This window comes from Talpa europaea (assembly GCF_964194135.1).
Source record: "Talpa europaea genome assembly, chromosome: 4".
Lineage (NCBI taxonomy): Eukaryota > Metazoa > Chordata > Mammalia > Eulipotyphla > Talpidae > Talpa > Talpa europaea.
In genome coordinates, this window is record NC_140070.1 from 1,604,816 (window position 1) to 1,617,139 (window position 12,324).

Below are 12,324 nucleotides of genomic sequence, written 5' to 3' on the forward strand. Positions count from 1 at the left end.
ATCTAAGCACAGATTACACCTCCCGCACACTGTAACAGGGTGGTCCCCAGGAAAGGGGGAGGTTCCCTGCCCCACCCAAGGGAGGGTGGAGCTGAGCAGGAAGAGAAGAAGCTGCAGAAGAGACTGAGGAGGGAAGCAGGATGGAGCCAGGAGACCTGGAGGAGGCGCATGGAGCCTAGAGACACGTGAAGAAACTGCGCTTGTCTTTTGGTCGTGGACTGGGTGACACAGATGTGGGTGAGACCCGTGGGGGAGGTGACCATGGCAGCTTTTATCTGGATGTTGATTTTGCTCTTTTCCTTCCGGGCTTGTCTGGTTATTTCTGACCCTTTGCTGTGGGTCCCCACTGGAAGATGCTTTAGACTTGTGGCAGGCCTTGGGGCCTTGCTCTGGGCCAATCCCATATGGATGGACTTTTACCCACGTGGGGACGGGTAACTTTGGGTGTTTCATTTAGAAACTAGACTGTTTGCCTTTCCTGTATTGTTTCCTAGTTTTATTAAAGTTCCTTCCCATTAAAGTCTCCTATGTTTTGTGTGGATGCGGCGGATGGCAGAACCCATTTAGAATAGGCAGGTTTGCGGGGTTTTGGGCTGCCCCTCTCCCTGTCCTATAACAACACTAGGGAGGGACAACAACAACACAGGTATGAAAACCTGGTACAGTTACATGATGCACCCTAAAGAGTGCTTTCCATAACAGACCTTCCTTAGTAGGAAGCAGAAACTTAGAATCTTGTCTTACACTAGCAAGTGAACAAATCCAGGATTCAAAATGGCAAACATGCCCAAAACAAATTGTGTAGACAAAATTCACAGTAGCAAATCCTTTCAGACTCAAACAAAATCTTGTTAATTTTTCTGATCCGGACTTTGCAAAAATTCAAGTTATCTCCATCAAGGATACCAGCGATTACCAGTTACTGCTTAAGGCTACTCTTTCCTTAACACCCAGGCATACATTTGCTAATTTAAACACCACTGCTCCACAATTGGCTGGCAAAATCCATCAGGCAGAGGTCAGGAAGTAGCCAAAGACAAAGCAACATACCACAGAAGAACCATTATTGCCTTTAGAAATGCTAATGAGACAGCAGAGATTACAAAAAGAAAGAAAAAAAAGTTCCAAAGTCCTAGCAACAAGAACCTCTGAATTTTACAAGAACCCACCAAGTGGCCTCAGACGCCATCTTTGATTGGCCACATGGTCCAATGTACTGCCTAATCTTTTGAGTAAAACTGGCTCAGAACAATTTCCACAAATTAAAATCTCTTAGCAAGTCACTACAAACAAATTACACACAAACACACAGAATCTTCACAAAACCCAAGCCAGTTTTTCAACAGCAAATCGACATATGAAACAAACACACTGGAGAAACCAAAAATCACATTTGCGCTTATGGTAGCCCGATTTCCCCATGGGGCTGACTAACCACGGATGGCTCTGTCCTAAATCTTCGTGGTCGACAAATCCGTTATAGGACAGGAAGAGCGGTAGCCCAAGCCCCGCAAACCTGCCTATTCTAAATGGGTTGTGCCAGTTCGACACTTACCTGGGGAACTTCTCAAATGTGTTTGGCTGTTGTGAGGCTTCTAGTGGCGGCCGTGGTGAGGCAGTTCTGCTGATGAGCTTTGACAAGCGTTTCCCCCTGCCCTTCGACCATGGTTTGTCCCCTCTGGAGAAGTGTCTCAAGACCTTCTGTCCATTTCTAAATGGGTTACGGGAGGTTTTGGCGAGGCGTGACATCTTTGTGGCCTGGGTGCTCACCCCTGGCCCGCCGTGCGAGGTGCAGTGGCCTCTTGCCGTTGTCCACTGTGCTCTGTGGTGGCGATGTTTTCCTCCACTCTGCAGAAGCCTTTTCATCCCATGTCGCCCGGTTGCTTTTGCTTTCTTTTTAAACATGCAGGCGCCCTGTCCTGAGAACCTCTAGAGTCAGCCTCTCCTGGGCCGTGTAAGGCTGTGTAAGGCCCAGGCAGCCGGCTGACAGCAGAGGGAGGCGCCTCTGGGCCATCCTCGCGCCTGTCCTGGCGACCAAGAGCGGGTCGAGCCCGAAGGCACGGCGGCACCTGTCTCCCGAGACTCGGGCACCCTCCCGAGGCTCAACCCCGGTGCCCGCCTGGTGCTCTCAGACACTCCTGACATTGTTGTAATGGGAAACAGGGTTTGGAAACCACTTTTGTGCCTTAGGGAGTGCCTTTTTGAGTGTAGTTTGCCCAAACTACCCAGAGAGAACTTTTATTTCTAAACACATGCGCCTGGTGTAAACCAGTTCCATCGTTTCAATGCTCTTAAAACAGAAAAAAGCTTAAAACCCTGACTTTGTGCTTAGGTGTTGTTCCCGGACGTGCGCCTGTAGGTGGCGCTGTGGAGAGAGGGACGGCCTCCGCGGGCCGCCCACGGCTTGGCAGGAATGGCAGAACTTTCTTAAAAATGCAATTTCAGATCTCAGAGATACAGCTTCCCAGCAGATCCCGTCTCCCGTGGGGGCTGTGGAGAGGCGTTTCCTTCGCTGAGGCCTTCTGTTGGAAAGCTCAGCGAGAGCTCTCTCTGGCCTCCTCCCCCGGGTGTTAAAGTCGGCCGTGCAGTAACCGGGATGCCCCGTTGGTGACCGAGTGGTGGCAGCTGCGGGGACCAGGGGCTCTGGCCTCAGGCCAGTGTGTCTGGCGGAAGCATCTTATCTCGTGGGCTGTTTTCACTTGCAAGTTGCAATAGCAGTGACTCCCGAGGGACAGGTGATGTTTATTTGTCTCCTGAAATTCAGCAGCAGCGTGGTCAGCACTGGGGGCAGCTGCTTCCTGGAGGACATGCCATGGGAGTTTATGTGGCCCGCCCTGCGCTCGGCCACCCCCAGAGAGTGGGCCTGCACCCGAGGGTGCCGTGAGGGCGCCGTGCTCGACAGTTGGCTGAGGGAGGCACAGGCGCCCGCCATGTCTCTCCCGCACGGGGCTGCAGGAGCCCTGGGCTCGGACTCACTCCTGGCAGAGCGTCCAGTGTGTCTCCGCGGCCCGGCCCGGCCCCTGCTCCCAGCTCCACTGCTCATGTTATTTTTACTTGTATGTATGAGAAAAATTGTTCACATAAAACCACTAAAAAAGGATGTTCACCTTCCCTTTACTGGCTCTCTGTGCTGGAGACACAGTGACTGGCACTGCCCATGTCCAGGGCAGTCTCTGGCACAGGCCCCCGGAGGGACCTCCCGCCTGCGGGGCGTGGGCACCGGCCACTCCCTGCTCAGCCCAGGGCCGCACTGACCCTGTCTCTTCTCGTGTGGTGTTTGGTTTGGGACATGACTCACTTCTGCCCCTATGATGTGGAGGGAAGTGTTCCTGGGAGGTGTCTGGAAAAGTATTCTCTCCTCCAGATCTCCCTGGGAGGAAAGGCTCCCCCGCTCCTCAGGGCTTTGTCAGGCTGGACACATCTTCTGGAGCCGCCACCACACGGGGGAGGCCGGAGGGGCAGGAGGAGGGGCAGGGCCGCAGCATTAGGGCTTCTTCCCCCAGAGGTGCGGGTCAGGGCGGGTCCCTCCTCCTGTGTCCCTGAGACCCGCACAGGTGCTGAGAGGCCCCGAGGTGCCTCCTCCCCACGCCGTCGAGGGTCAGGTGAGCCTCACGCCTTGGGGAGCCTCACAGGACACAGCTGTCCTGCCCCCCCCCCCCTCGCCAGCTCTTTCTTTGTTTTAAAGTTACTGCTTTCCACATAATATTGAGGAGTATAAATTACTGGTTGCCAGTCCAGGGTGATTTAGTAGACTTTAAAAAAAAAATAAAAGCATGATTTAGAAGGAAGGGATTAACTAGAAGAGTGACGGCTTGAATCACAAGGCCGCGTTCCGGACTGTCAGAAAATGACAGGGCACTTCAGCCGGCTTCTGGCATGAGCCTCGCTGGCTTTGGGTGTGAGTTACGATTCGGTTCCCATGTGATGGCGAGTCTGCGAGGCCGGGAGCGGTGGCAGTGCGCCCCTGGGGCGCGGCCGTCTGGCTTCACTGTCCGTTCAGGTTCTTTGTCATTTCTTAAGTGGATTCTGTGCCTTTTTGTTGAGTTGTGAATTCCGTACGTATTTGGATAGTAAGCCTTACCAGGTAGAGGGAGGCAGATACTTCTCCCTGTTCTGGAGGCAGAACAGGGAGAACACTCTTACAGTGTTCTTTGATGACTGAAAGGTTTTAACTCCTACCCCGCCCCGCTTTAAAAATAATTTCACCAAACCTTTGTTGTTCAACACGATGGGGAAGCCTTGGCTACATAGAGCCGTGGCCAGGACAGCTCTGTGCAGGCAGAGCGGCATCCCCGAGGGGTGCAGGCCACAGGCAGTCAGGGCAGAAAGTGGGACAGGTGGGGCGGGCAGGTCTTTGTGTCCATAATAAGACCCACGAGGCCACCCGGCGGGCAGGCGGGTGACACGTGAGCTGCTGTGCACCCGCCAGCCCCACCTGCGGCACTCCTGTGGGCTGAGCAAGCTCTCGGCGACGGGAAACCCTTCGGGGTGGTGAGCCAGAAACACCGTGGGCTGTGACGGGCTCTTCCATCTGATGACCTCCCTCAGCATCACCTCTTGCGGTTCCGAGAAGGATTCTGCGAGCGCCCGTTACTCTTCTGTGAAGCGGTTACGGGCGCGTCTGTTTAAGGTCAGGGACCAGCTAGGGCGTGTCCTCACGAAGCCTTCGGGCTTGAGTTTTGTCAAGTCCAGCTTACGTTTTCTAGTCTGTGCTCCTGGTGCCAAAGCAGCCCCTGCCAAACCAAGTGTCCCGAAGCTGCCCCCTGCGTTTCTTCTAGGAGGTGTTTATAGCTGTGGCTTTTAAATTGAGGCCTTTGATCTGTTGTGGAGTCAACTTCCGATTGTGTGGCCTAGGAGCAAAGGTCAGCTCCTCCCGCGGTGGACGCATTTCAACCTTTTGTTGAAGAGGCTGTTCTTCATCCTCCCGGAGTCTCCGCCCACTTGCCAGACCCCCGGCCCCCAGCGTGAGGGCTCTCGGCCCCCGGCGCCTGTCTTACTGCCAGGCCCCTAGCGTCGTAATCACTGGAGCTTTGAGGGAAGAGCGAGGTCGGAGGAGGCAAGAGCTCCAACTTCACCGTTGTTTTAAAGATGGTTTTGACTTTTGGGGGTCCCTGGGATTCCATATGAATTTTGGGGTGGATTTTCCCATTTATTCAAAACAACTGCCGTTGGGACTGGAGGGGGGGGCCTTGACTGCTGGTTTGGGGAGGCCTGTTAATGCCCACAGGACACCGTCCCGCTCACGCTGCTCTTCAGCTCTCGGCGGTGTTTCTGGACCTTCAGTGCAGCAGCCTCGTCTCCACGAGTGACTGTTCCCAAGGACCCTGCCCTTCCAGATGCTGTCATAGATGGGGCTGTTTCTTACTGTCCTTTTCTGGCTGTTCAGCACTAATGCACAGAAATGCTGTTGCTCTCTGTGTGTGCATTTGCAGGATTTGGAATTCACGCTTTAGTTCTCATGTTCTCTTTGGGTTTCTGCATGTAACATCGTCCAGGGGACGTCGCCCTTTCTGTTTGGGTGTTTTCTGTTTCTTTGAGACGCTTCAAATCTGAGCTCCACTCCCAGTGGAGTGGCAAGAGGCAGCAGGGCATTTGCATCTGGATGTGAGGGGGTGGGCCTGTGCTCAAGCATGACCTCGGGGTTGTCAGTGTGTGGCCAATGACAAAGTCACAGGCTGTGCAGGAGACGGTAGAGTTAGTGAGGAAGAGGAGCCCACACTGCAGCGCTCAAGAATCTCCTCTCCCGTCATCCCTCATCCACGGTCCTAGAGGTGGGGCCTTCCCACAGGTGGAGCCCTGTGGGCTGCTTGCGCTGGCCCCCAGTAGAACTTCAGTGCCACAGAGTAGCCTCCTCTCAGCCGTCACTGGGCGACGTTGTGCAGCCAGTGGATTCCCCACTCCAGGGGCCATGAGGAGCAGGGCCCAGTGAGAGTGAGTCTGTCTCGGAGATTAGAGACTCCCACGTACAGGCCGTGTCCCCAGGCCTGGCCGGGGCACTGTGTCACCTTGCTCCATAAGTGTCTGAGGCAGATGAGCGCTAACAACAAATAGAACATTCTGAAAGGATGACCTCCTTCCTTAGGTCCTCCGTCCCTTGCCCAGGTTCCTCTCTTGAATATCTTCTTGACCCCTACCATCTCTTCTCCTTCCTCCACCTTCCCGCAGTGCCCTTCAGGTCCATGGGGGGCATCTGTGGGGCATCACTGACCCACAGGACCATCCAGGCCATGCAGGCCAGTGTGTGGTCACACCGGGCAGCAGTCAGTTCCACCCACAGCATATCACATGAGTACAGTCGTGTGTGAATAAAATGAGTCCACTTTCATTTTTTAAATAATTAGACACCCCCCCCCCCCCCCCCCCGCTCGCCTAGAGAGAAGACGGGCCTGATGAGGTACCACATTGCTCCGCAGTGGTTATTTCTGGCTGGTGGACTCGCAGGGGAGTGTAGATTGCTAATGATATATTTCCAAAGCCTGAACTTCTTGGCTGTCGGTGTGCTTTTCTTATGTAAGTAAAAAAGTATCTACAATTTTTTATTTAAAGAAGGAAAAACTTGACAGTTCTGATCGCCCGTGCCAGCACGTGACGGAGCAGCCCCGTGGCCTCCGCCTCCGTGGGGGACGAGGGCGCCCACCGCCGGGCTGTTGAGAGGGGACGTGGCTGCCTGAAGCCGTGGGGAGCAGGACTGCCCCCCCCCCCCGTAGAAACATGCCCCTCCCCGCCCTCTGCGGGCAGGACGGTGCTTGGAGGCCCCTCGCTGGCAGCGGAGAGACAGGGAGACCTTTATTTGCGGCTCCGCCTGCTAACTTGGGCTGATCGGGACCCGCTAGCGGAGTCTGAGTCTGTGGGGCGGCGCGTTTCCCGGGAATATAAAGTTTTTTCCTCCGTGATACATGCTGAAATGTTGATTTTTCGAGTGATGTGACTTTTCACAAACCGTATCAAAGTTTGTTTCTGTCTGAACAACTAACTTTTACCTTTTTAACTGTTGTTCCTTCTCTTTTCACTCTCCAGCCCACGAGAACCCTGGTCATGACCAGCATGCCGTCCGAGTAAGTGCTCGCCGACCCGCCTCGTGTTTCACTGGCTTCCAGAAGGCGCCAGGAGAGGGCGGGAGAAGCAGTGTCGGCACGTCAGGCCTTAGCCAGGTGACGGGTGGAGAAGGGAGAGCGGACGGGTCCCGGGTAGGCACGTCCAGCAGGAAGGAGGCTTAAGTGTAAAAGACACGGAAGGCGCTCGTGGGGTGACAGCCCGGACGAGCAGTGAGGTGGGCTGAAGATTCGAGAGCAGTTCCGATCGGCCTAAGAGTTGAGTCGATGGAATAAGAAGGGCCTTTCCCCCCATTTAGTTAGAAAACTGTGCCTGACACTTAGTAAAGGTCACGTTTTCGCCATGACACAGGCCGGTGGGGAGTCGGGTCGTCGCTCACACAGTTGAAGCAGTCAGTCTAAGGCGGGGCGGCTAGGGGATGACCACGGTGCTGGGGCTTGGCCCTGCCCTCCGTGCGGCTGCCCCGCCCAGCCCAGCCCTGCCCCAGCCACGGGCATGCCCCGCGTTTTCTCAGCCATTAAATTGACAGCTGGACGTGAGACTGCAGGTTCTCACCTCCCGCGTCAGCTGTCCTCGACAGCAGGGAAATGAAGACCCGACCGCCATAGCCGGGTCCGTGTGGGATTTTAACTCCCGGTTTTCGGCTGTTTTGTTTTTTTTTATTTAATCCGCCGTGTTCAACTTGCTGCTCCTGGGCAGGGCAGGTCTTCGCCTGTTGACTTCTCTCTCTTTCTCCACAGAAAGCAGAACGTCGTCATCCAGGTGGTGAACAGCCTGCAGGGCTTCGCGCTGGCCCGGGAAGTGTGTGACACCACCACCCACGTGCTGGCCGGGGCGCCCGGGCGCACCCTAAACGTGCTGCTGGGCATCGCCCGTGGCTGCTGGGTGCTCGCCTACGAGTGGGTAAGCCGCCCTGGCCGCGCCCTGCCCACACACCCTTGGGCCCTGAGCCTTCCCCTGCACGTCCCGCCCCTGTGCAGGGCCCTGATCCCTGGGGGGGAGCTGGAAGCAGGGACAGGAGGAGCCCCCAGATACAGGCCTCTCAGCCTGCAGCAGGGCGGGTTAGAGCCGGCCCGGAAAGAGAACACAGAGCGGGTGTCCCTGCCCAGGAACACGTCCTCCACGGTTGACCAAGAAAGTTGGGGCCTGTGTTAGTGATGGGTTAAAAAGCCAACAGAATTCAGTGGTTGTTCTCTCAGAGGGCTTTACTTAGGGTGACACACGTCCCGGAGCCCCTGGGTGTCTGCATCTCTGTCTGTCCTTCTTTCTGTGTGTCGAGACTCTTGCAAAGATCGGTGTTTTCATAATTCATAAAAATCGAAAGTGTCTGTTGCACTTTCTCTTTTTACTTCTCTCGCAACCTGTGGCCACTTCCCGAGGGGACTGTCCCCTGTTACTCTCACTGTTTGCTCCAGCTGAGGGTCCTCTTCCGAGGGTGTGTGCGTGCTGCGTGCAGGCGGTGCTAAGTGTCAGCAGGAGGCCAGACATGCAGGCGGCTGCGGGTGTGCTTCGAAGGCGGCCGTTGCCGAACCTTCTATCCCTGCAGCTCCTGCGGAGGGGGCTGAGCGCTGGTGCTGGGGGGGCGGGGGGGGCGGTGGATCTCCCCAGGAACTGCTCTCTCCCGGGGGGCCTCTGGCCCGCCTGCTTGTTTACTCGTCCTCTTGGGCATCCCTGCCGGGTGTCCGTCACCTCAGCCTCCCTGGCGGCAGCTCTGTCCCCCATCTGGAGGAGCTGCTGTGAGCAGCTGCGGTCGGACCCCAGACTGGCCTGGTGCCCTGGCCCTGCCCCTGGGCAGGGTCCAGAAACGCACCACACGAGCATGGCCATGGCTTGTCAGAGCGATGGAGGCAGCCAGAGGAGAAGGAACGACCTTCCAGAAGGGAGGGCAGGGGCCGGGCGTGCCAGGTCTAGTCCGCCGCAGGTTGTGTGAGAGCTGAGCTCACACGGGTCCGGCCCCCAGCAGACCCGTGGAGAGTGAGAGCTTCATTAGCAGCCTCGCAGCGAAGTAACAGCTTACTCGCCCCCCCCCCACCCCCCAGCCTGGGAGAGTCAGTCCCCACCTACTGTCCCCATTTGATATGCAAAGGACATGCTAAGCCTGACTTAGAGACTCTCTCTCGGGTTCAGTGGTCTCGGGCAGTGGTCTCGCTGCCTGGCCGGCCCGAGCTGCCCAGCACAGGCCATCCTTGCCCCGGGCCGCCTTGCTGGCAAAGGGTGGCGTGCACAGCCTGGCAGTGCGCCACGGAGGAGAGGCTGGAGGGAGGTGTGTGGGGTGGCTTGGAAAAGGGCGTCTGCGCCGTCCCGTAGGATGCCCTGTTTTATCTGGAGGTTCCCGTGTCATTCCTCGAGTTCACCTTCTCTGAAGCCAGCGGGCGCTGTCGGGCTTCAGGAACAGAGGCCCGGGGAGCAGTGTCTGAAAATGACCCCAGGCTCATCCCTCACCAGTGAGGCTTCCCCTTCCCACCCTGGGGCTCAGGACTGGCCGTGTTGGGGACGGTGGCTCCTCGGCCGTGCTCTCCTGCTGGCACCAGCAGTTACTGCATCTCGCACCCTCGAAGAAAGGTCTGGAAGCAAACTGCATCTTCTCCCTGCGTGTCTCAGTCTTGCGGAGACAGGAGATTGCCTCTCCCCGCCCAGGTGCCTGTCTCGGACCCCTGTAGGACTCGCTCTCGGCTGCGGCGAGCTTGGCAGAGCCCGGTGCCCCCACCCCATGAAGCCGCTCCGCCTGCTGTCGGCAGGGAAATACAACTTCAGATGCACCTGTCACTTCAGGTGTGACCCTCTGGGCTGCCCTTCCTTTCGGGCCAAGACCTGGAGGGCCCGAGCGTGCTCGAGAGGACCACACTGCCTCTGGAAAAGCGGAGGCTCCCTCTCTGGTCCTCCTGGCCTTGTCCTCAGCACAGTTTGGGGGATTCTTCATATATTCTCTTTGGCTCACAGGGTAGCTGTGCCTCCAAGACAAACATCGCTGGGAATGTTTGTGTTTGGGGCTGGGGTGGAAGTCTCCGGAACTTTCTGCTCCTCAGTGCCCCTGCAGCTCCCCAGAGTTGGGTGGTTGTTCTTGGCCGTGTTCATCACATCCAAAAATCGCAGTGATGTTCTGAGTTCAGCGGGAACTTCCACCCAACACCCTGGGTGTGCTGGTGCGTCTGCGTGTCACAGCGCCCTTGTGAGCGCCGCCGCCACCCAAGAGCCATTGCTGCTTCTCCCGCTTCATGCCTGACTCGTCTGCAGGTGCTCGGAACAGAAGACCCAGTCGGGGCCCCTTGTGTCCCGTTCGTGGGTGGCAGGAAGTGACACAACAGAAGAGGACCTGGCTTGACCGTGCCCCGGGAGCCCCGAGGGTCTTCGCCATGTCGTTCAGACGTGGCCGAGTGCGCGGCTGCCCCGGCCCCGGGGCCCGCTCCGTGGCGGCTGCTCCACTGCATGCCCCGACGGAGCACCGGTGAGGTCGCTGCGCCTGCCAGCCCCCCTGCGGAAGGCTCTGCCCACCGAGGCCCAGCTGAGCAGCCGGGCGCGGCCCAGCCTGCGTCAGTGTGGAGACCTGGCTCCGGCTGGCCCCGATGACGGCCTGATACCGGCCCTTGGGGAAAGAGCTGAAAATGAGGCCCTGGGCTCAGGAGCAGAGTCAGAGCCACACCAGGTTTCGGGCCGCGAGCTATTAACAGAAAAACAGAAAAACACTCACAGCGCCGCAGAGCTGGCTGGTTGTTGTTGGCCACGTTTGTCACATCCAAGAAATCGTGATGATGTTCTGAGTTCGGCGATGTCACCCGAAGAAACGGAGGCCTGAGGCCTGCAAGGCCGTTGTGCTGCCTGCAGCCAGCGGGGCTAGTATTGGGGTGAGCAGGTGGCTCCCCTTCAGGGGCAATGCTGCCCCACCCAAGTCCCCGCTGCTCGCAGAACCGCCATCCCTTGGCCCCCAGGCACATCCTGAGCCCCACGCTCGGTCCGCACCTGAACCTGCAGCCTGGCTTCCCGGCGAGCTCAGAGCGGGCCTCAGACAGTCCCCATGCCTCTGTCCCCTGGGACTTGGCTGCTGCGCATGCTGAGTGGACACTGCCCTGTGCAGGCACTGACACCCACTCAGTGTCCAGCTCACTGGACCACCCGCCCTTGCTGCATCCTCATCCTCTGGAGCGTCTGGATGGGGAGGGGCGCCTGCCTGGCGAGGCTGCCGCGGTCTTCACAAAGGTGCCCCTGGGGCCGAGGCTACACGCACCCTTCTTCACACAGCCGCGGTCAGTTTCTGTCGCAGTGCGGACTCTGCGCGGGAGCACAGGCTCCAGACTCCCCGGCGGTTCCAGGCAGCGCCCAGGCCCTCTCTCTGCTGCCGGGAGGGGACCCTGGCCTCGGACTACAGGTTGTCTGCTCTGGTCCTGCTCTGCCCTCCTGTGCCTTCTTGCGAGCCCCGGGCCGGGCTGCCCCACGGGCGCCATGTTTCCCAGGTCCACAACCTTTGGGTGGAGGACAGAGGTGGGAGAGCCCAGGGCTTCGCGGCTGCCCTCATGAACACCCGGACAAGTGTATGAGCGGGGCGGGGCAGCCCTCCAGGAAGGCCTTCCCCCACGGCCCCCGTCCAGCTGCCTGGGGCTGAGGCCGCGGCTCATGCTGCCAGGACCCAACTTGAGCGAGGCTGTCCCGATGGTAGGGAGGTAGGGGTTCCGGGCATCACCCGGGGACCCCGACCCCTCGGCTGGCACGGGCAGGGGGCTCTGCGCTCGCCGGCCTCAGGGCCCCCCGAGGACCTCTGCTCCCGGCTGGTCTTCCCTGGACGGGCATGCTGAGTGGACAGTGTGCAGTGCAGCCCCAGTGTGGCTGACCCCTGCCACCCACCAGGAGAGGCTCCCTGTCCCTGGGGTCCCTCCCCACAGGCAGATGCCCGCTGGCATCTCCAGAAAATTCACTCCACCCTGTCACCTCCCCTGACGCAGCAGGGACCTCCAGGGGTCTGTAGGGACCGAAGTCTCGCCTGACACTGCTGTGCTGAGCCCATGGCTGCCCCCTCCTGCGGGGTTCCTGCTGTCCTTCATGAGCAGTGCCTTCCCCCAAGACCCATCGCCACGCGCTCCCCAGGGGGCTTCATGTGGTCCTTGCCCGGGGGCGAGAAGTGGGCGCTGGCGTGGTTTGCCCGGGCGCACGGAGAGCTGCTGCTCAGGTCTTCAGCATCGTTGTTCTTCTGAAAGAAGCTCCTGGGCACAGCTGTGAAGGTTCTGCAGCACCTGTGGGTTCTGCAGACTCTGGATTCCCGCTGAATGTCATGGCTGTCAT

At 58.3% G+C, this 12,324-nt stretch overlaps 1 protein-coding gene across 1 annotated transcript in view; it reads left to right on the plus strand.

Annotated features, from left to right (window-relative positions):
* The window catches only part of MCPH1 (microcephalin 1), a gene marked incomplete at both ends in the record, with an annotated part of 104,355 nt that overhangs the window by 23,573 nt on the left and 68,458 nt on the right, over positions 1 to 12,324 (plus strand). Inside the window, 2 exons of the mRNA XM_084232119.1 lie at positions 7,018 to 7,055; positions 7,794 to 7,956. Coding sequence (XP_084088245.1) covers positions 7,018 to 7,055; positions 7,794 to 7,956 — 201 coding nt within the window. The remainder of the gene's footprint in view (positions 1 to 7,017; positions 7,056 to 7,793; positions 7,957 to 12,324) is intronic.